Genomic DNA, 23,301 nt, shown 5'->3' with positions numbered 1-23,301 from the left:
AACGGTTCCTTACTCGAAAGTAAAGCTATTAAGGAACTTTATTTCTTTGCCATGATAATATTTTAACTTTTAAGATACTAGTCATAAGTTTGCGTATTTCTTTAAAAGTACACTCTCAGAAAAATTCATTTAACAGTGAACAATAATACGGTACAATTTTGCTGCAACCTTAATAAGTTAAAAATGTGTGCCATGTTTCCGTTCAACTTGAAACATGTTATCGTGTAACCAAGTTTGGCTTGATTCTAGTATAAGTTACAAGGTGGATTTGGTGACATTGCCGATGTTTGGAAAAACAAATAAGTTTGCTATCTGTTGTTGTAAATTTGGCGAGATTTTAAGGGGTATGATGTATGCGGTGGCTTATTGCTTTTTAGCCGATTTGTATTTTAGGATTCGGCGTATGATTTTGTAGTTGAGCTTGAGATTTGTTTATGTATTAGTCATTTTCAAGTCATGATTCTTTTTGTTTTTGCCAACACTAATTCTTGCCAAAAATTGTAAAAACGTTCCATTGCGTTGGTAAGAGTTTGGCGACAAGCGCCAGCGCGTCATTTTGACGTTGGCGGTGTTTTTCAAAATTGCGCCAAGTAGGTAACATGCACTAGGATTTTACCTGAAGCTTATGATTTACGATAACATAGTTCAATTTGAAACATTTTAAGATTGAAGAAAATTTTAACAGCATTACGATTCACCATGCTGGAAATTTTTACTTAGCTAATTCATTGACTCTGTCTAAACGAGAATTTTAAACTTTTTAATCTTTATATTATGAAAGAAAATATGTAACTGCGTACCGGCACTCTGGGTACTGGTACTTTTTACCATAATCCATTTTGACAAGAACATGCTACGGAACAAAAAAAATCTGATATATCATAATATTTACAATAACAATTACCATAAAATAACTAACTCACTAAAATTAAATAAACATTACCGTGCAAATTACAGTATAACATTTTACAGTAAAATGGATTTTACGATAAAATAGATTTTGCTGACGATGCGACCAAAGTACCTGCAATTCATATGGTATTTTCATCCAGGAAGTATTACAATTTGTCAAAAAATGTTATTTTCAGTATTCAAAGTTATATGCTTTTTATTTCACTAGCATTAAAATTTATTCCATATGCAGGACATATCTGCAAATCGATATTATTTGGAGGAAAATATTTCAAAATTAAAAAAAAAAATACTCCTCAATATTTTTCACAGTTCACGTTTTTGTACTCCCCCGTATTGTAAAGTTTCTCACATTGTAAAGTTTAAACTTTCAAAAGCATTTGATTTTTAAAGTCAAATTATATAATCATTGCAATTCTTTACATTGTCATTCATTCAGAAATACTTTCACTCTTTATCTGAAGATAAAACATTTAATGAAAGACAAAATCATTTTTTCTCTACATTTACTGTCTCAAATGTTTATTTTTCTTTATCATAAACAGTAAAAGATAAGAAATGGTCGATTTTTAAGTACTCCCATTTCTCAAATAATTGTTTAAAGAAGTCCACAGCCTGCCTCAACTTTAAAATAGTAGTTTGACTTCAATAAAAATTCATAAAAAGAAAACATGAATATCCAATTCGATGGTAAAAGAGCTCTAGTTACCGGAGCAGGAAAAGGTAATGAAATGCTTTATTGTAAATTTAGTTGATTTTGTTAATTGCTTAAATGTCTTTTTTCATACTTTAGAGATATTTTAGGACAAAAAGAGTATTATCTAAAACAATTTCTTGGTATAAATGAAAATGAAGGATTCGAGTTAATTATCAAACATGATTTTCAGATTCTAATGTATCTGTTACCGGCAAAGTATGAAACGTTGGTATTATATAGAATGCCTAGGCATTCTATATAATGCCGGACGTTTTTAGGCAAAGTATGAAATTTGAGAAGCATTACATACTTTCCCCAGGCATTGTATATAATGCCTAGACATTCTATAGAATGCCGAATGCTATTTAGGCAAAGTATGAAATAAACATCCTGATGAGGTTATTATGTAAATGATGTGCATGTTACTGCGAATGACCGAAATCTGGAGAATGCCGACTTTCATCGTTAAATGTCAGCAATCACATAGTCGCTTTGGTGAATGTCCGAAATATTTATTGCATCCGATTTGATATTAATTTATTCGCAGATATAATTACATTTAATCGATATTTTAATATTTACTGACGATACATTACATTTATTCGATATTTTAATACTTACTGACGATAGATTAGAAGAAACATCAGTGTTTGGAGCCTCATCAGGACGTTTATTTCATACTTTGCCTAAATAGCATTCGGCATTCTATAGAATGTCTGGGCAATGTGAGAAATATAAATCATTTCATACTTTGCCGGCTAGTTTTAGGCATTATATACAATGTCTAGGAATTCTATATAATGCCCGATTTCATTCTTTGTCGGTAACATATCTAATGTATTCTGGGTGTTTTTTGGGTGCAAAATAATTTATCATATAAAACTATTTTTTCTCAACTACTCTGCATTGATTACTTCAGGTAAAGAGTTTACGTATTAGGTATTGAATGTTGCTGCTTAGGGTTTAGGTCACATATTGCATCGTACCACAAATTTTCAGCGCAAGAAAACAACGGGTTGCATATAACAATTTTAACAAAACTCTGAACATGGCATAGGAATATTCTAAAAATATATTACTGAAACAAATTAAAGTAAATTTTAAATAAACGTGCAATATCTTTCATTTCCATCTAAGTGTTTAGTTTTTGAATTATTTGAATTCCTGTCTCAGTATTCTTTTCTTAAAAAACTTTACAAATAATGATTTTTTTTTAAATGATGTCTCTTAATTGCTTTTTCTTACTTCATTTGATACCTCTTAATTTCTTTTCAAAAGATGTAGTTTTATCAAAATATACCAAAGGAAAAACAAAATAAGTATGTAATACATATTTTAAAATTTTGTGTAATATAATGAATTTTTCGTTTTTTACTTTCTCTTATGGGTTCTTCTCTTATGGTTCTTCACATGATGCATCTATAATTATTTACACCAAGATGATTAAAGACAAGGAAATTTTTGATTTCCATTATAGCAAACTAAGCTTGAAAGAAATAGTTCATTAAAATATTCAGGCACGAAGACTTTAACATAGCGACCTAAAATAAAATATATTTTTGGCGATAGACTTATAATGATGCTTGTGGAATTTTCGAGTCAACCACGACAAATTAATATGTAACAGGAAAGTTTAGCGTTCATTTTTCAGTGGTAAACGTAGTTCACTTTTGGAATAAGAAAAAAATGCTTATGTAGTTCGCTATTTATAAAGGAGGAAAGATAGAACACGCAAAATATGAAAGTTTTTTTTCAGGGAGAATTCTTAACTAGCATATCATTAAAATTCTTCAATTCACTACGATAGGAAGCCTTAAAAAAGTTAAATTTTTATTTTCTTTTTTTTACAATACGCCAAATAGCTTGCAGATAATTAATAACTTTCTTACGATTCTCCATTTTTCTTTCAAACCATTAACTAACACTAAATAACTATGAGACACAAAACTGTACTTTATCCCCCCCCCCAAAAAAAAAATTTTTTTTTTGCTTCCTTTGGACTCGGTTGTATAGCCCTCAAAATATGATATCTCTAAGATGTCTTATCCAATAATTAGAAAAGAGGGCAAAATGATTAAAGCTTTTAAATATTGCTTTTACTCCTTGCGTATTTGGACATACCACATGAAATACATAAGCACGAAAAAAGTTTTAAAAAAAGCTAAAACTAATTTATACAAAGGTGATCTCATGCAAAAGTAATAAATTTTTTATTTGTTATAACGCTTCAAAAAATTTTTGTCTTGGAAATTATGCACGTTTTTACAAAGTTTTAAGCAATAATTTTAATTTGAAGAAATAACGCTTAAAAAATATGACGAATTTGAAGTTTTATCGTTTAATCATAATTTGATTGCTTTTGTTTAAATTTCGGATTTGTCAGTTTTAGTAATATTTAAAAGTTTGAGAAATTTTCTCTAAAATGCAACTTTATTAGAGTAAAACACTATTTCGTGTCTAATTTCCGAACTTAAAATATCATCTGCGCAACTTAAGTTTATGCCCTCAAATTAAACAGCTTACATCTTAGGGATTCGCGATCGTAACGAACTATAGGGAGCGTTGTTGTATGAGACGGATACCTGCTATTTCTATATGAACAGTGATTCAGTTACTCTAGAGACATCTTTAATGTAGCACGTAGCATTGCAACGTTCCTTCTTTATTGTGGCTAATTAAATTTAAAAAAGAAAATTTTTTGATATTCTTCCTTATACAAACGAAAACAAAATAGTATCTCTTTTTATTAGAGAAGGAATGTCCAAAACACATCGGAAAAATATTTGTACATTAACAGAAAAAAATAAGTATATTCTTATATGAGTTTAAAACTAATGCCCGAGAAATAGTTTTACTAAATTTAATGATTTAACATGAAAGGCCCATTTAAACTTTACATTCTATAGTTTTAAGAATCATATTACTTCAAAAATTAAAATGAACAAAAAGTATACATAAGCCTCATAATTTCATGAAATTTAATTTTGTAAAAAAAGTTTTTTGACAACAATTTTTATCAAAAAATTTCAAATTTCAATAAAAATCATTATTTAGAAACTAAGAAACGTAAAATAAAGAATGCTGTCGAAACAAAAACAATTCTTTTTTGTCGCCATTTTTAGTGCTACGATAATTCGTCTTTGGGATTTGCCAAAAGCAAAACAAGATGCAATTTTATTTTTTGAACAACATGAAACTTTATCTTGGTAAACGTACGTTTTGGAAATGTTATTTCATTTGGAATCTTATTTATCAGAGTTCATATGGCGATATGATTGTTTTGAATCTATGCTAAACTCTATATCGGCTCATTTTCCACCGAAATCCGATTGACTACTTTGATTTTAAATAAAGTGTTTTATTTTATGATCTGTCGCAAAAATTTTAAGTGTAGATTGGCGGCACTTAAAAACCGCCAAATCTGTGGCGGCGGTGGCGTTAATACGTAAGTACCGAATTTTTATTCCATACTTTTCTGAATCATATTACTTCAAACATTAGAATATACAAGAAGTATACATAAACATTTAATGTTATACCATTTAATTTCTTAAAAAAGTATTTTGACAAAAATTTTTATCAAAAAATTATAAACTAAAACACGGAAAATGAAGAATTCTTAGGATAAAAAACGATTTTAAGAGTTCTTTACATTGAAATAAAAACTTTCATATTGTTTCTTTTTTTATTATTCTTATAGTTCTTAATCAGACGTAAAAAACCATTCTGTAGAGAACTATCATCAAATAAGAAAAAAAAAGTCTTTACAAGCAAATTTTTATTATACAAATTATAACACTCACCTGTTTTATAAATCCGCAGAATTCCGAATGAAATGTTCTTCGTTTGAAATTTTTTTTCCAAATAATATATGCATAGATTATCCCTTCATTACTTTTAGATAACATACCACACATCAAAATTTTATAAATGTAAGATCTCAATATGAATTTGAATATGTAGCTTAAAAACAGAATAGCTGAATTCTAGTTGAAATGATTCCTTCAAAACTAAAAAATACTTACCAAGAAAACGATACAAATTTATTAATAATCAGCACAAATGAATCTATTTCAAGTAGTTCGGATGATTCTTTATTGTTGTTTTACGAATAATATAGATACAGAAATATATACTATTCTATAAAGAAGAACAATATTCTATAGCTATTATACAGTTCTGTGCATATTCTGAATTCTTATTTATTCATTGGAATGACGAAAGCAATGCTGACTTCACTTTAATTTGTAATGAATTGAAGACAGAAAAAATTATTTTACCGTAATACACAGAATCTGTAACAGCAAGTGATCATGAAATTGGAAGTTATGTTGTTGGTAATAGAAAGGTAAACATTATTGAGAAATTGTTCTTCAATTGCTTGGCGTGTTCTGCTTCAATGTTTGGCATGTTCTGGTTAGTTTTTTCAAGAAGTTCTACCTTTTCCTTAGGGAAATTTTGCTTCTTATTTGCTGCTAATAAAATGGCGTCCGTCATTGTCAATGGTTTTGTGGGAACTAATGTCCGATATTTTCAGTCTCCCGCTAGATGGCGTACTCGAGCGTTGCGATCGCGAATTGAAAATCCGATCAGTGATTAAAAATATTTGCGTACCGTTTTTTATTTTTATTTTGGTAATTGGATACTTGCAAGTGGCGTCACGCGTGGGTAAATCGTGGCATCTCTTTATAGCGCGATTTGGCAGATAATTACGTTTGAAACACACACGTGACGTCGCTTGTGGGTATCTAATTAAAACTCATCCGAAAATAGATTCAGCGGACAATAAACCCAGCCTATGCACAACAACCTGATTAGGCATAACCATGGAATTTTAGCGGTACTCTTCTTCTAGAGAAGTACCCAATTGTATACACGTCCATGCAGTAAAATTCTTTATAGTTTTATTATCGTCAAAGAATGTCACGCTTGAAAAATGTATAAAGTAGCTAAACATTCCCTTCAATTCAATTGTTTTCACTAAGGTATTGGAAAAGCAGTGACTATTAGGCTGGCTGAATGTGGAGCTGAAGTTGTCGCTGTCAGCCGCACGCAATCAGATTTAGATGAATTGCAAACAATCGTAAGTGGAGTTATCTTCCATCTTTAATGACCAATAAATAAACTATGTCAAATTATCAAATGAGTTGTTGAATATTTTCTAATGAATTTTTCATTAAATATTAAACAGAGCATGCTTTTTTTTCTCATATAAGTATCCTTCAAAAATAAATCTGCTTAATTAATGTGTTTTAGAGCAAGAATATAAAAACTGTTTTCTTGGACATTGGAAATTGGGAATCTACAAAATCTGTTATTGAGAGCGTCGGACCAATTGACTTGTTGGTAAATAATGCCGCTGTTGTGAAACCCCTGAATTTTGGAAACATGACTGAGCAGGATATTGACGAGTATGATCTTTATATACTTAATAAATTCTTTAATTTCTCAATGAAAATATAATGAGTGTTAGAAAATAATGTTCACCTAAAATAAGTACTTAAATTTATAATCTATAGGCTGCTTAATTTATGTTAAAATATGAACTCGATTCAAACAATGAACGAGAAATTTTATTATACACTGTTTTGGAGTTTTTGTTTCTTCAATAAGACGATAATCTCTGATAGCTATAGAACAGTGCTTGGCAAATGTTTTTAAATGAGTATTTTATTTTTAATATTTTTCCCAACATTTTGCTGGTGGGTAACACTATTTCTATTTTACAATATGTATTATCTATGAATGCAGAAAAAATTAACATTATATTGATGGGATAAGCCTTTTTACCTTCGTAGCTCATAGGTTGCCAATCATTGCTATAAATATTAATGAAGGGCAGTTAAAAAAAGAAATTGAAAGACAAAAGCGGAGCCTACGGACTCCTCCTCACACAATGATTTGGATTAGCTAATACTTTTAAAATTAATCATTGTGGTTGTTACTGTGCTCTTAAAATCCTATGTTAAAATTGCTAATTAGTTAGTTCTAATTATTTAAGCACTCACAATATATGGTCAATTTTAACTTAATATACGAAATAAGATTTGGCTACTTTTCTGTTATCGTTACCACCAAGAATCAAAGTAAGAACAGACATTTGGAAAAGCGATAGTGCCAGAACTGGGACCCCAAGCTTCTATTTATCCCTGGTCACCACCAAAACGGCTTTGACGCATTAAATCAACAATTCAGGTATTTGAAGAGATCATTGACACTAACCAATACTAATCGGACCATTACAGAATCTCTAAATAAAAGTAACGCCAGGGAGATATTTAATGGTTTAAAGAAAAAAATTTTAAATTTTGATGATTTTATTTACAAATTTGAAATGGAACCCTCCCCCATCATTTATTGCAACGGTTCATGTTTTAAAATACTTTAAATCTCCCTAACCTCTCACAGGTAATTTTATGGTAAAACTAATCAATTTTCTTAGTCCTTTAAACCAAATTCATGATCATAAAAGTATCAAAAAGTGATTAACAAAATGGAATGGATCTCCTTCAAATATGGCTCAAGAAAGGGAGAAACAGAATTCATGTTCGAATTCAGGAGGTCATTCTGCATATAAATCAAATGAACAAAATTGTTGTCAGTGCTTTCATTTTTTTACTGCATAGCGTAATGTTAAATTCGGGAGTTTCGATCATTTCATTTTTAACAAAATTAGTTGAAATAAAAAAATTCCAAATTAAAATACCGCTTTCTCACAAATTTCATCCCCCTGCAATAAAGCAAAGTTTGGGGACCACTCAAATCGCTTAAAAACATCAGTAATTACAAAACATCAGAGAATCCAACTGTATAAAACGAAACTGTTGTAGACTGTGCAGCATACAAACTACAATTTTTTTTTAGTCATCGAAATCCGTAAGAGTTACTTTAATTGATACTCTAAGATTGATAACTCCATTTTCAACTTTGATCTACTTTCGAGATAAATTGATCGAGTTAAATGGATTGGAAACTGATTGGGTTTTTAGGAAAATAATCTGATTATCCTATATCTTGTTCAAATTATTCCTATAAGATGAAAATTATGCTTATTTTGTCTGAAAATGTGTTTAAAAATGTTACTAATGTTTCATATTTTTAATTGTGTTCCAGTATCTACAACATCAATTTAAAGGCAATCATAAATATTACTCAGGTAAGTAAACATGATATCTTATTTCATGTCCTATATGCAAGTTAAAGAGGATATTTAAATAACATGAGTAAAATTTTTGGAGTATTTATATTTCCAGAGTATTATTGTCAGATGAAAAATGATATTTTAAAACTTGAGGGGTTTATTCGAAGTTATTAGTAGATAATGAAGCTTAATGCAGTTTCTTAACTAGTATTATAACACCAAAAGCAAAAAGTTAACAAATAATGAATGCTTTATGTGCTTTAAATTGTTGACTAAAAGACATTCGAAAAAAATAATGAGCATCCAAATGAAAAATTAATTTTTAAATTATTGAGATGTACCTGAAAAGTTAGAACTCAAAAATAATTAAAATAGAACTCAGGATTGTTTTACTCTGTAATGCAGAAAGAGTATTATAATTTTTTATTTTCTAGAATTAAGTTAATTAATGGTATAAATATTAGCTCATATAATTTACTTTTGTGTCCAAAACTTTATAAAAATTTTATTTTAACGCTTTCATACTTTCTTGTCCTTAGATTGTTGCCAATGGCATGAAAGAGCGAGGAAAGGGGGGATCGATTGTAAATGTATCAAGCATAGGAAGTTTTCAATGCATGGATGCCATAGGAATATATGGCTCGAGCAAAGCAGCTGTAGATCAACTAACAAGATGCATGGCAACAGAGTATGGACCTCACAATGTAAGAATTCTTGATCTGACATCATAAAAAAATGATCATATTGACTTGTCTTTGATCTCGATTCAATGTACAGCAATACTTTGGATTCCGTTTTAGTATTACTATTTACATACTATCCTGCGATTTTTATTATAATTAGTATACTATAATTTTTATACTAATTTTTATATATAAACACTTTTATAAGTTTAAACTACCATACCTAATGTACTAGGTGTGATTTTATTCGATTCAGTTTAAACAAAAATATTTTAGAAACACTACATAACTTGCCTAGATAACAATATTTAAAACTGTTCCCCTTTCCCTTAGTAAATACAAGATGGCTGCTAAGACTCACCTTCGATGAGGGGCAAAATATAGACGGTTATATTGGACCAAAATCATAAATTTTTAGAACCATTTTCATCATTCCCCTTATTGTTTCTGTATTAAGGTTTTTTTAAGCACAGTGAAATTCGCTTATTATTTCATCAAATGTGAAAAGCAAATTTCTTTGTACAAATGCTTCGTTTTATAGATCAGAGTGAATTCTGTTAATCCTACTGCTATACGCACAAATATGGCGGCTGAGGCATTTGAAGAAGGCAATGAAGCTGGAATGAAGATGGCAGAAAGAACACCTCTAAAAAGATTAGGAGGTAAGCAAATGTAAAATGAATCTTGCGAAAGAGCACTTATTAATTGTTTAATACTACAGTCCACAGATGGCGCTATGCGCATCCTAATTAATTATTCATTGAGCTTGAGAAAATAAATAGTGTATGTGTATCGATTCCTGTGTGTGGAGTGTTTCAATGTTTTCGATGTATAATTCAATATTCTAAGTTCATCTCCGATTCCAGTAGATTGTGGCAAATTCTAACTGAATTGTGAGATATCTAAACGTTCCACCTTTAATTTTATAGTTCCAAGTCCATACAACAACCGAGTCAGGTAAAAATTTATGAAACATTCTTTTTCCCGTTAATTGCTAAATCATTTGGTCCGTCGAGCCGGAGCCCAGCTGAAATATTCTAATTCAAAATTCCTGGCTTGTTGTTGTTTCGGCAAATATTTTTCTAAAATATTGTCATAATTCAATATAAAAGTAACATTCGAATTTTATTCATATATGCTAAGCTTAAAACGAAAGAAATGTCCGTAGTGTAATATTTCAAATTCAAGTGTATTCAAAAGGGTTTAATCTGCTTAAATGTGCTTATTTACTTATTTGATTGATTAATTACTTATGTGCTAAATTACTGATGTATTATGCCATTGTCATTCCTGTAATATATTTACAAAAGGTTTCGTTTTACCCTTCCCTTCCCTTTTATTATTGTTCTCTTTTCGTTATACCGCTGTAATTCTTTTTGCAATTTCGCATTCTCCCCCGTTCACGTTCACAGGCGTCAGTGGAATCATTTTGTTTGGGCTAGACAGTTAGACTTTTGTAAACAGCTTTGTTCTGTGGTTTTTGATTTAATAAATTATTTTTCTTATTCTGATATATTCTAATGGATATGGAAGCCTTGTTAAAGAAAAAAAAGAGTGTTAAATCTTCGATTACTAAATTGCAAAAGAAAACAGAAGAGGAAATTGGGAATTTAAATAATGCGGGTTTATTGGCTCGAAAAAATAGATTTTTGGAATTTAGAACTGAGGCAAAAGATATTTTAGATTCTATTATAAGTATTTGCGAGGAAAAGGATGAGGAAACTTATTCTACGGAAAAGGACGACAATTTAGATGCGTTAGAGTCAGTACTTGTCGATATCGACACCCGGCTTTTGCCTCCCGTAGTGAATTCTAGTTTTGAGGTTAAAAACCAAAGTTCTGGCCAAGCTTCTGTCTCATCTCAGTTTGCTGAAGTGAAACTTCCTACGTTATCTTTACCTACATTTTCTGGTGCAAATGAGGAGTGGCTTGCCTTTTCCGATCTTTTTGAAGCTGCAGTTTCGAACAATCAAAATTTGACAGGAGCGCAAAAATTGCAATATTTAAAGGGGAGTTTGAAATCAGATGCCTTAAAAATCGTAAACTCTTTATCCATTACTAATGATAATTTCGAAATCGCTTGGAAATTGCTAAAAGATAGATACTTTAACAAAAGAGAAATTATGTCCTCCTTAATGAAAAAGTTTATCAATATAACGCCCTTGAGTGGAGAATCATCCACACAAATTTTAAATTTGATAGATTCCACTAAGGAATTCGTAAGAATGTTAGAGTCCCTGGAATACAAGGTTGATCCAACTACAGATACCCTTTTAATGCACATGATATTGTTCAAGCTTGATGCAAATTCAAGAACTTGGTTTGAGAGAACCTTTCAAACTGATGTCATTCCAAAGTTGGACGAACTGTTGCAATTCCTTGCAACACAAGCTAGATCTATCCCGAGTTCAACTACTAAGAGATACATTCAAGGAAAAGTGACTTTGGTCGCGTCCAACGCCCAGTCACAATGTCCTCTGTGTAATGGAGATCATACATTGTCGAAATGTGATACGTTCTTAAAATTATCAGTTCAAGGTCGTTTAGATTTCGTTAAATCGAATAATTATTGTTTTAACTGTTTAACTCGATTTCACAGTGTGAAAACTTGCAACAGCAAGTTTAGATGTAAAAGATGCAAAAAACCCCACCACTCTTTACTTCATATCGAAAATGTTAGCGATAGGGGAAGACAGGGTGCTGTAAATAAGTCAAATTCTAGTGAACTTTCTATCAACCCTCCTGTGTTTTCGCCTGCCCTTATTCCAAGTACTAGTCAATTAAGTGATAATTCTAGAGTGGTAGATGTTACATCGTGTATTTCGGGTGTTGGGCCAGACGTTCAAACTCTCCTCTGCACTGCTCTGATTCAGATGAGAGATATTTGGGGTAACTATCAGACCTGTAGATGTCTTCTGGACAGCGGTAGCCAGGCTTCGCTTATTACAAATGAGTGTATTGAGAAATTGGGCTTGCAAAAGGAAAAGGCCAATGTTCGCATTTCGTGCTTAGGCGAATCCAATACGCGTACAAATGGGGTTGCTGAGATTCAATTCACCTCACATTTTTCATCTCAAAATTCCTTTCATGCATCCGTCTATGTGATTAACAAAATTGTAGGCATGATTCCACATCACGACTTAGATTCCTCAATGCGCGAATTATTTGGGGATATTTCTCTGGCTGATCCAGCATTTTACAAGAGTGCTCCGATTGATGTACTCCTTGGTGTTGACCTTACTTTGCCATTGCTAAAGGGTCAAACATTATCGTTAGGTAAGGATAAGCCATTTGCCATTCGTTCAGAACTGGGTTGGATAATTGGTGGTAAGGCAAATTCTGGTGGTCAAAAATCTCTACATGTCAATCATATTCAGTTAGAATCGGATCTTCTAATCAATAAATTCTGGGAATTAGATTCTTTACCATGCGTCAAACCCTTAACTTCTTTAGAAGAGGCTTGTGAAGATCATTTCGTAAAGACACATTCTAGGGATGAGAATGGCAGATACACAGTAAGGTTGCCTTTTCACACTTCTCCCACGCGGTTAGGTAATTCAAAACAAAATGCAATTCGTAGGCTAATCAGCGTGGAACGTCATCTCATTTCTAATCCTGAGAAATACAACCTCTATCGAAAATTTATGAAGGAATACCTTGATTTAAATCACATGGAACTGGTTCCGGACTCTGACATTAATAAAATCGAAAGTTTATACCTTCCTCACCATGGAGTTGTCAGAGACACTAGCTGCACAACAAAGCTTCGTGTAGTTTTTGATGCTTCCAGTAAAACTTCATCCGGACTCTCTCTCAACGATCTGCTCCTGGTTGGTCCAAGAGTGCAACCAGAACTTTTCCCTATTCTCATCCAGTTTCGACTTTTCAGTGTAGCCATTTGCGCTGATGTTGAAAAGATGTTCCGCCAGATTAAAGTTCATGAGGAAGACGTAGACTGGCAAAGAATTCTTTGGAGGGATTCTCCAACCGAACAAATAAAGAAGTATCGTCTTATTACCGTTACGTACGGTACGTCCTCAGCACCATTCCTCTCCACGAGAACCTTACGACAGCTTGCCATAGACGAACAAGAAAATTATCCAAACGCTTCAAGAGCCACCCTTTGTCATTTTTACGTTGATGATTTGCTGAGCGGGAGTGCAACAAAGGAGGGAGCCATTCAACTGGTGTCCGAACTGCAGGAGATGATGAAGAGAGGAGGATTATCTCTACGCAAATGGGTGTCAAATGATCCTGACGTACTAGCAACCATTTCGGAAGAGTTAAAGACTGTTGATTCCAAACACATGATCAACGACGACCAACCGGTCAGAATTCTGGGAATAGCTTGGCTTCCAAATGTTGACACGTTCACCTTTACCATCACCGTCAATGAGAGCGACATATGGACTAAACGCAAGGTACTTTCCGAAGTCGCAAAAATCTTTGACCCCTTGGGCTGGTTGGCACCTACAGTTATCACTTCCAAAATCTTCCTCCAAGAGCTTTGGAGTCATCATCTAGGCTTGGATGAAGAGCTACCAGACTCTCTGGCAAGTCAATGGAGAGTATTCCAGAAACAGCTTCCTCTACTTACAAATATCAAGATTCCACGCTATATCCTCATTCCACAGGCTACCGACGTACAAGTACACGGATTCTGTGATTCTTCAGAAAAGGCCTACTGTGCTGCTATATACATTCGTTCCAAAGATACAAACCAAGCCGTGACATCTAGACTGCTAACTTCCAAGACACGTGTCTCTCCAGTGAAACCACAGTCTCTACCTCGACTGGAACTCTGTTCTGCCTTACTTCTGGCCAATTTGTTACAAGCTACCTTGCCGACACTAACTGTGCCAATCTCTGAGACATTTGCATGGTCTGATTCCAAGATCACACTGGCATGGTTGAAGTCCGAACCAAGAAGATGGCAACCGTTCGTAGCTAATCGAGTAGCACGAATTCAAGAGCTGACTCCTAACGTGCACTGGAACTTTGTGAGCGGTTTGGAGAATCCTGCTGATTGTGGAACGAGAGGGATACCCCCAACTAAACTAGAAAGGTGCGACTTGTGGTTCAACGGACCTGATTGGTTAAATAGTTCTACTTTTCCTAATGGAAGGTTTGAAGTTGATCCACAATTAAAAGAAAACATGACTGCAGAAGCCAAAATAACCAAGCTGGTAATGTTGAATGCAGTTAATGCTTCTTTCCAGGCTGAGTTTTTCCAAAAATTCTCGTCTTGGAACAAACTGAAAAGAGTAGTTGCCTATTGTTTTAGATTCATGAAGAACTGTTCTGTCGCTGCAGATAAAAGAAACAAATCCTTCTTAACAACGGTAGAATTGAATGAAGCCGAGAAGAGAATTGTCAACTTCATCCAACAAGATCATTTTCCGACGGAAGTCTCATATCTTTCAACAGGCAAGCAACTTCCTTCGAATAACAAGCTTATTCCCTTGACTCCGTTCTTCGATGATTCCGGAATAATTCGTGTCGGTGGTAGACTGAAAAATTCATTGCTTCCAGAATCAAAGAAGCATCCCATCCTGCTTCCTAAAACCGACCATATTGTGAACTTACTTATCACGGATTATCACTTGAAACTTCTTCATGCCGGTCCGCAACTTCTCCAAGCAGCTCTCAGAGAGAAATTTTGGATTCTTTCAGCCAGAGATGCAGTTAGAAGAGTGGTGAGAACATGTATCCCATGCTTCAGAAATCGTCCAAGGCTCGCCGAGCAAATCATGGGAGATCTTCCAGAGTCCAGAGTTTGTCCCTCTTCTATTTTCCAACGAACTGGTCTTGACTTCGCCGGCCCATTCTTAATACGGAGCTCCAAGGGAAGAGGCAGCCGCAATACTAAGTGCTACATATGCGTCTTCGTCTGCCTCGCAACGAAGGCAGTTCACCTTGAAGTCGTCAGCGACTTAACCTCAAAAGCATTTATTGCTTGTGTAAAAAGATTTGTGGCACGCAGAGGTAGACCTTCAGATATCTTCTGCGATCAAGGAACCAATTTCCACGGAGCTAGCAGAGAGCTCAAAAAGGAGTTCCGGCAGTTGATGAAGGAAGATGCCCTTCAACAATTCCTGGTAACAGACAACATCGCCTTTCACTTCAATCCTCCATCTGCTCCCCACTTCGGAGGCATTTGGGAGGCTACAGTGAAATCGTTCAAATTTCATTTGAAAAGAGTTGTTGGAGATGCTAGTCTCACCTTCGAAGAACTGGCCACGCTGTCATGTCAAATCGAGGCATGCCTTAACTCAAGACCACTATGTGCATTATCTAGCAGTCCAGATGATCCGTCTGTTCTGACACCAGGACATTTCCTGATAGGAAAGGCATTAACAGCTATTCCACAACCTACGATTCCAGATGACATCCGTCACTGCGACCGTTGGCGATTACTTAATTATTGTTTAACTAAATTCATTAATTTTGAAACCCCTCCGTGTTTCAAGGGGGGCGGTATGTTTAATACTACAGTCCACAGATGGCGCTATGCGCATCCTAATTAATTATTCATTGAGCTTGAGAAAATAAATAGTGTATGTGTATCGATTCCTGTGTGTGGAGTGTTTCAATGTTTTCGATGTATAATTCAATATTCTAAGTTCATCTCCGATTCCAGTAAATTGTGGCAAATTCTAACTGAATTGTGAGATATCTAAACGTTCCACCTTTAATTTTATAGTTCCAAGTCCATACAACAACCGAGTCAGGTAAAAATTTATGAAACATTCTTTTTCCCGTTAATTGCTAAATCATTAATGATCATTCAATTTTCAAGTACACCTCAGAGTATATTAATAAAACTTTCTTAATACCTATAGATTTGATTTCTAATTACGCATGTAAATGTAAAGTTATTTTAATAAAGTATGTATAATAAATACATCAAATATAATAAATTAAATAAAATAAATTAAATATAATACAGAAATAAATTCATGAATATTTTGAATTTGTATCTTTTTATCTATATTTAAGATTCAGTTCATTAGCTTTCCAAATTCCTTTAATGATTTTTATAGTTACGATTTTTAGAAATGAAGTAACAGTTGCTTACTCGTTCAATGACAGACAAAACAAAATCTGGAAGTAAGCTTATGAAAAGAAACTAAATTGCTTTTTATTTTGCCTTGAATAATTAAACCCTTGTTTATTTAATTTAATAATATTTTTTAGACAAATGAAATTCAATTTCAGAATTTAATTTTCAAATTATTAATTATTTTTGATGTTAGAAATTTACTAAATTTCAAAATTTTCTTGCATTTTAAACGCAATTTCTGAAGAAAATTTCTTTACGATAACACGCAGTACAAAAAAGAATTTATTATAGAATTCTTTGATATTTCAAATGTGGAATTTCAAGTGTGGAATTTGTATTTAAGTAAGAATACATGAAATTTTTTTTCCCGAAAATTTTTGTTTTTAGTTCCATTTCCTTGTTTATTTTTTGTTTTTGAATATTTTTAAGATTTTAGTTCGTAACACAGGTAGTCACATTTTTTATTACACTCTTGGGCATTAAAATTGCCACACCAAGAAAGCAACACTCCACAAGCGTGGAATTTGCAGGACGGATAAAGCATGTTATGGTATGCAAATGATTAGCTTATCAGCGCATTCATGCCAAACAGACGGCGGTAGCGACACCTACAATGTGTATCAAAGAAGTGATTTTACAGCAAGTGTCTCATACAGAAATTGAATTTGAGTGTTGTTCTTTGTTAAAAATGTTTTTGCTATGCCTCGTGTACGAGAAGAAATGCCTACCAGCAAGTGTCTGCGTTTGACCGAGGTCGATTTGAGGCCTACCGGGATTATACCGAAGTATTGCTGCTCGCGTTGGTCAAGATCCCATGACTGTAAGCAGAATATGGACTCGATGGGTTCATGACGGTCATATGGAATGCCGTGCCTTATCTCAGCTACTAACAGCCGAGAAGACACTAACAGCCGAGAAGAAAAACATGTTATCCACATGGCCTTAAAGGATCGTACAGCAACGTTATGAATCCTGAGTCAACAAATGGGATCATTTGCAAGACAACAAAGGTCTGCACAAACAGTTCAACGACGTTCGCTGCAGCATGGACTGTCAGCACGGCGACCATGGCTTCGGCTACCCTTGACGCTGCATCACAGGCAGAAGCGCCTACAATGGTATGATCAACGACGAACCTGGACGCAGGAATGGCATGACGTCGTCTTTTTAGATGAATCCAGATTCTGTATACAGCATCATGATGGATGCATCCGTGTTTGGCAACATCGTGGAAAACGCCCATTGGCAGCTTGCATTCGAGATCGTCATACTGGCCCATCATCTGGAGTAATGATATGGGGTGCCATTGGATACACATCTCAATCAACTCTTGTTCGCATTGCCTGCCCTTTGAACAGCAGCCGTTACATTTCTGATGTGTTAGGGCCAGTTACTCTGCCTTATCTTTGGGTCCTCCATAACGCTACGTTTCAGCAGGACAATGCACGGCCGCATGTTGCCCGTGGCCAGCTCATTCTCCATTTCTCTCACCAATTGAAAACGTCTGGTCAATGGTTGACGAACGACTGGCAAGCCACCACTCGTCAGTCACTTCAGTCGATGAATTGTGGCTTCATGTTGAAACTGCGTGAAATGCTGTACCCGTCCATGCTATCCAATCTCTGTTCGACTCGATGCCCAGGAGAATAACTGCTGTTATTGCTGCCAGAGGAGGCTTCTCTGAGTACTGATTCCACTGGATCTATACATCCAAATATCCTGAAAATTTAATTACTTGTTCTTCCAACTACAATGTAGGTGCCTAATAAATATCACTTAGTTATTTGCATTCCTTCCTGGTGTAGCAATTTCAATGGCCAGTAGTGTACTAACAATTATTTGAAGAACTGTGAATTTTGAAGGTAACAGAATATTGTTAGACATTAGAAACGTATATCACTTTAAACAACCCACGATATGCATTACAAATTTGTAAACAGATCTTGCAGTTTTGCAAATAAATAAAGTAATAAGATGTGTTGTGCCTTTCTTTTGTATACAAGACTTGTGGGTTTGAAATAAAAATATTAGACGCATCACTGTCGGAAGTGTTAAGGATTTCCGCTTTCAAGTATAGATGAAATATTTTTTTAGAACTATAAAATTTATCGAATTTAAAATACTTGTTTTCTTCTCTTTACAGAGGTTGATGAAGTAGCTTACCCTATCTTATTCTTATTGAGTGACTATGCATCTTTAATTTCGGGAATTATAATGCCTATTGATGGAGGTATCACAAATCTTTTCTAGGAATGTTTTCTTTCAAGAACATCAAATCTGAAAATAAGAATGTATGTTGCTTGTCATTTAAAACTAACCCTAAATCCATGTAAAAAAACCATTTATTATTTTTTTAAAAAATAAAACATGTGATAAAAATATTTCTGGTATTCCTGTTTATGTGACTATTGTTCAATGGAGTAAATGTTGTATATTGGTTGATACTATTTTATAAAAAGAAATTAATGGTGTGTGAAATTATAGCTTTTTCTTTTAGACACTATTATTTTGTTTTTAAGGACTTAATAATAATTGTAAATTATTACACTGTGAAAACTGCCGTGTAATACTTATGCAAATTCGGTTGATTCTGCGTGTTATTTCAAGTTAATACCTAATCGAGCCTTCATACTCACTTCAAAGGGGGTAATTAAATCTAAAGACCAATAATTTATTACATAAAGTCTGTTGCATTTACTATCTTCATGGCTAGCAACATGCCGGAGAATGTGTTGTTGTTTTTTATTGTTTTGTGATTTTTGGAAAATAAAGGTGAATTGTGATTTTATTTGTGTCAGAAGTTACATAATCGTTGACAGAAGACTCCGCCAAAACATGCTGAGTGAGTTTACTTAACGCATTTATTGTCTACCAAGTACGGATTGCCATGCTATATCTGTCACTGAAGAGCGGTAATCTATAAGATATAAGTTCATTTTTCGTATTTCAGCAACCATTATGTTCTTAAATTTTACAATAAGTTTATTTGAATTAAACGGTATGATAATGTCATGAGAAAGCATATTTTGAGGAAAAATATTTCGATGATAAAATGCATCGTCATACAATTTGATTTGTTTAATGGATATATACTGTAAGGAAGAATTTTTTCTCTCGATATTGTATGTACCACAATTGGCGTGTTAATTATCAACATTATTTCTGAAGATATTAACTTTTTATTTTTTGATCTATGATGGCAAACATCGAAGCCTAACTGGGTGAGCTATTAATTACACAACTTATGGAAGAGTAAGTAACAAAATCATAGTTGACTATTTGGCACAATTTTTTAGTCACATTGATTTGAAAACTGATCATGTAAACTGTTATAAGAGGCATGGATATTTTCGGGGCAAAATTAAGATATCTTCTAATGAAAAACCTTATGCAAATTCGACAATTATATAAAACAATTTGATAATATTTAACTTCTAATTGTTGGCCGAAAACTCCCCGTGTAGTAAGTGGTAATAAGTGCACGTTGAATCTGCCAGGTCACTAAGTCCTCCATGTTGCCATAACAAATCATACCTCTTGGTTACTGAATTAGAGATTAAACATTCTCTGGTTCATGTCAAAGTTACGATCTGTAGATGAATGAATAGATGTATGAATGGATCCGCTTTATAAATGGGTTGTGAGGTGCGTGTGGCTGAAGTCATATTCTCAGCCATAGAGGGCACGACTGAAAAACAAAAAACGCTTCCTTGCTGGATCGGCAAGTGGCATTTTAAAACAAGAACACAACTACAATACTCTACAGTAAATGAACCAGCTTTATTACCTACATTCGGTTTAACTCTATTTTTTAATTTGTACGCTGCGCTGCCAATTTTAGAGCCTTTACTTTAAAGATTGTTTGAAAATTTGGTTCCTCCAATACACTCCACTTCCTTGTAAAAAAAAATTTCAACCATTCATGCTAAAAACAAAATAAATAATTCCCTGTGTCCTGAGATACTCCGCAATATGGTGCATTTTTGAACAGTGGGTTCAAGATTTCGCTATATTACTTAACGAAGGGGTAATAATCAGCCTTTAATCGCATCAGTAGGTCAATAAAATGAGTACTGTGCTTAAGGACTAAAAACTTTGATATCCGCGTTCGGCTGGACCACCTAACCGGAACATCTGCTCCTGCACCCTTGAGCCAAAGGTCAAGAAAATTGAATTGGGCACAGTAGGCCTTGGTCTTCTATGGGCTGTCGCGTCACTAAGCTTAGTTTAGATGGCGTGAAAGCTGAAATAAGTGTACATAAAGTGCACAAAATAAAAAACGGACCACCCTGAAAAACTTTTGATCCAATAATTTTCAGAATCTTGGACTCAATCTTAATGGTTTATGGGGTTGACCTCAAATATACCAATTAATTAGTGCTGACGATATTTTAAGTTATGAAATCCTACCTAAAAACTTACTTTCCCTGAATAAACATACCTATTTTTTGACGGATTGGGATCTCTGTCCCCCAAAATATGGAGTGTAGCCGTAATCTGGGAAATTTGGTCCCCATAGTTTGGTCAAAGGAGTGATCCAAGGTTTAAACCAACTAATGATATTTCTGCTTTTTATGTATTTCGTCATATCTCGAGGATTTTTAATGAGAATCAAAAAAATTTTCTACACAGTTATAAAATTCTTTAAAAGTTATTCAGAGTGGTCCGTTTTTTGTTTTGCGCACTGTACCCGAGAAATGCGCAATAAATGCTTACACCTTGAATAAATTTTGATCTAATGTACTAAGGCTCAATCTTATTGGTTAGAGGGGGTACAACAAATATTCTGATTAATAAGTGCTGACTATATTTTAAGTTGAGAAATAAGACACAGAATCGTACTTTCTTTGAATAAGCATGCCTCTTTTTCAACGGATTCGGATTTCTGACCCTCCCAAATATAGGTGGTAATCAGGTCAACCTGGGAAATATATAGTTTAAAAGTCATATATTTAAAATTCGATTTCTTAGTAACTATTAAACCGATTTTAATCAAATTTTGTATCAGACACAAAAACGTACTTTCTTTAAACCGAAATACCTTCTTAGGCGGAATCACCTTTTAAGTTGCTTTTTTATGAAACTAACACATTGTTAAAATTGATTTCACGTTTTTTATCCAGGATATGAAATAAAATGTGGGACTTTTCTTTTCATTTAAGTTCGATTTTCTACAAATTTGCTATGAATCATTTATGATACACAAGAGACATTTATGATGCACACAATTCTTATATGACAAAATTGCTGATTTAAATCTTTGGTACTGCGCGTTTACCTGAAGTATGAACGCACAAAAGAGAAAAGATAATTGTTTTTTAATTTTAATATTATTTTAATCATAGTAGTTTATCCTTTCATTCTATCCTTTTAATAGTATTTTATACTTTTAATAGTATTTAAACTTCCAAATAACTACTGTAGATGGCGCTTAAAAATATGTAGTATTTTGTAGTATTTTTTCAGGCAAAGTTGTAGGTTTTTTTTTAATTTCACAGCCTGGCAACCCTGAAAGAAGCAGAAGTTGAATGATCGCCTCCGAGTTAAGAGGCTGAAAAATATTTGCTGTTCCTCTTCGAAATATTAATATATCGTTTAATCTTGTCTATTGCGTTTTTGTTTGAATATTAAATGTTTCAAAAATAATGGACAGGTGTTAATTCCTTCAATGACAGACTTTGTTTACTCTTAATGACATCTTTTTTTCAAGAGTAGCGATCTTTTGAAGCGAAAGAAAACCAGTCCAGCTTTCTCCGGTTTAACCAGGAAAAATTAATACAGAAAATTAACAGGTAACATCATTTGACCTTTACATTTAATTAAGAAACGAAGTAAGTATATTGAATTATTGATTTTTTAATCTTATCCAGGGTATCTTTCTCACTAAACTCTTCGACTGACGCAATCATTTTTATTTCCCTATATACGATAAGCGGTTTCTAGATGAAATGTAAAAGTTTTTCAATTGAAAGATTCTAAAGAGGATTTGATAAAAGTTTTAGACAAAGCTTACCAAAAAATGATTATATCCTGTTTGATGTTTAAGAAAATTTAAAAAATCATTAAGTTTAAGATATCCATATCAATACATTTATCGAGCATGTTGCATAATAGTGGTGATATTAAATTATAAACTTTCGTGGCCACCAGGTATATGAAATTTTACACCGACCTGCCCTAATTTAGGGCATACGGGTAAATGTTTATTAAAATTTTAAAATCATTACAATACATAAATACTTAACATACATAAAATTCATAAAATCCATGGCAACAGCCCATGAATATGGCAGGGGAGTAAGATTGTATAAGAAAACAATTAAAACATAAAACAGTTTTACATATTCACTAATTGTGCGTATTGCCAGCTAAAAGTTACTCAACAGGATCCTGTCCAACAGGGTCAAAGGATCTCTATATAAAAATGAATTACTAACACAACTCATAATAACCCATGAAAAAATTGAACGGATTTAAAACTATAGGTCAAAGGACCCTTATATAGTTAAAAGATATCAAAATTTGTATTAGTTAAAACAATTAAGCACAGTAAAAGTGACAAAAGCATCACAATGGCTAGAAAGCAAATTTAAAAAAGATCGGCTAAAACTGTAATATGTAAAATTGACGGCTAGAATTACATAGAGCAATTAAAATTTAAGTTAAAAAAAGTAAAACATGTATAATACTTATTAAATAGTAAAATCCTAAAAATTTAAGATTGAAAACTCAGAATCAAAACTTAAAAAATCAAATACAAGATTTACGAGTTCTGTGGCAGAAGAGTTGCTCCAGAAAGAGATAT

The 23,301-nt window shown here is 33.2% G+C and overlaps 1 protein-coding gene across 1 annotated transcript; it reads left to right on the top strand.

The window, feature by feature from the left end:
* Nucleotides 1–1,451: 1,451 nt before the first annotated feature.
* LOC107444824 (L-xylulose reductase) lies at nt 1,452–18,877 on the top strand. Its single transcript, XM_071177423.2, has 7 exons — nt 1,452–1,635; nt 6,595–6,692; nt 6,866–7,020; nt 8,723–8,765; nt 9,290–9,454; nt 9,975–10,095; nt 18,640–18,877. Exons 1-7 carry the CDS (start codon nt 1,584–1,586, stop codon nt 18,744–18,746), a joined length of 741 nt encoding a protein of 246 aa, XP_071033524.2. The 5' UTR covers nt 1,452–1,583; the 3' UTR covers nt 18,747–18,877.
* The last annotated feature ends 4,424 nt before the right edge of the window (nt 18,878–23,301 follow it).

The sequence above is a fragment of the Parasteatoda tepidariorum genome, chromosome 2 (assembly GCF_982258835.1).
Source record: "Parasteatoda tepidariorum strain Cologne lab strain chromosome 2, Ptep-v5.0, whole genome shotgun sequence".
Lineage (NCBI taxonomy): Eukaryota > Metazoa > Arthropoda > Arachnida > Araneae > Theridiidae > Parasteatoda > Parasteatoda tepidariorum.
This window is presented reverse-complemented; position numbering and strand designations above follow the sequence as displayed.

What these genes read in the sequence shown, in the direction of transcription:
- LOC107444824 (XM_071177423.2), top strand. Translation starts at nt 1,584, where the DNA reads ATGAATATCCAATTCGATGGTAAAAGAGCTCTAGTTACCGGAGCAGGA. An exon ending in ACTGAGCAGGATATTGACGA is followed by an intron (nt 7,021 to 8,722) that starts GTATGATCTTTA and finishes ATTGTGTTCCAG; the next exon opens with TATCTACAACATCAATTTAA. An exon ending in CAATCATAAATATTACTCAG is followed by an intron (nt 8,766 to 9,289) that starts GTAAGTAAACAT and finishes TCTTGTCCTTAG; the next exon opens with ATTGTTGCCAATGGCATGAA.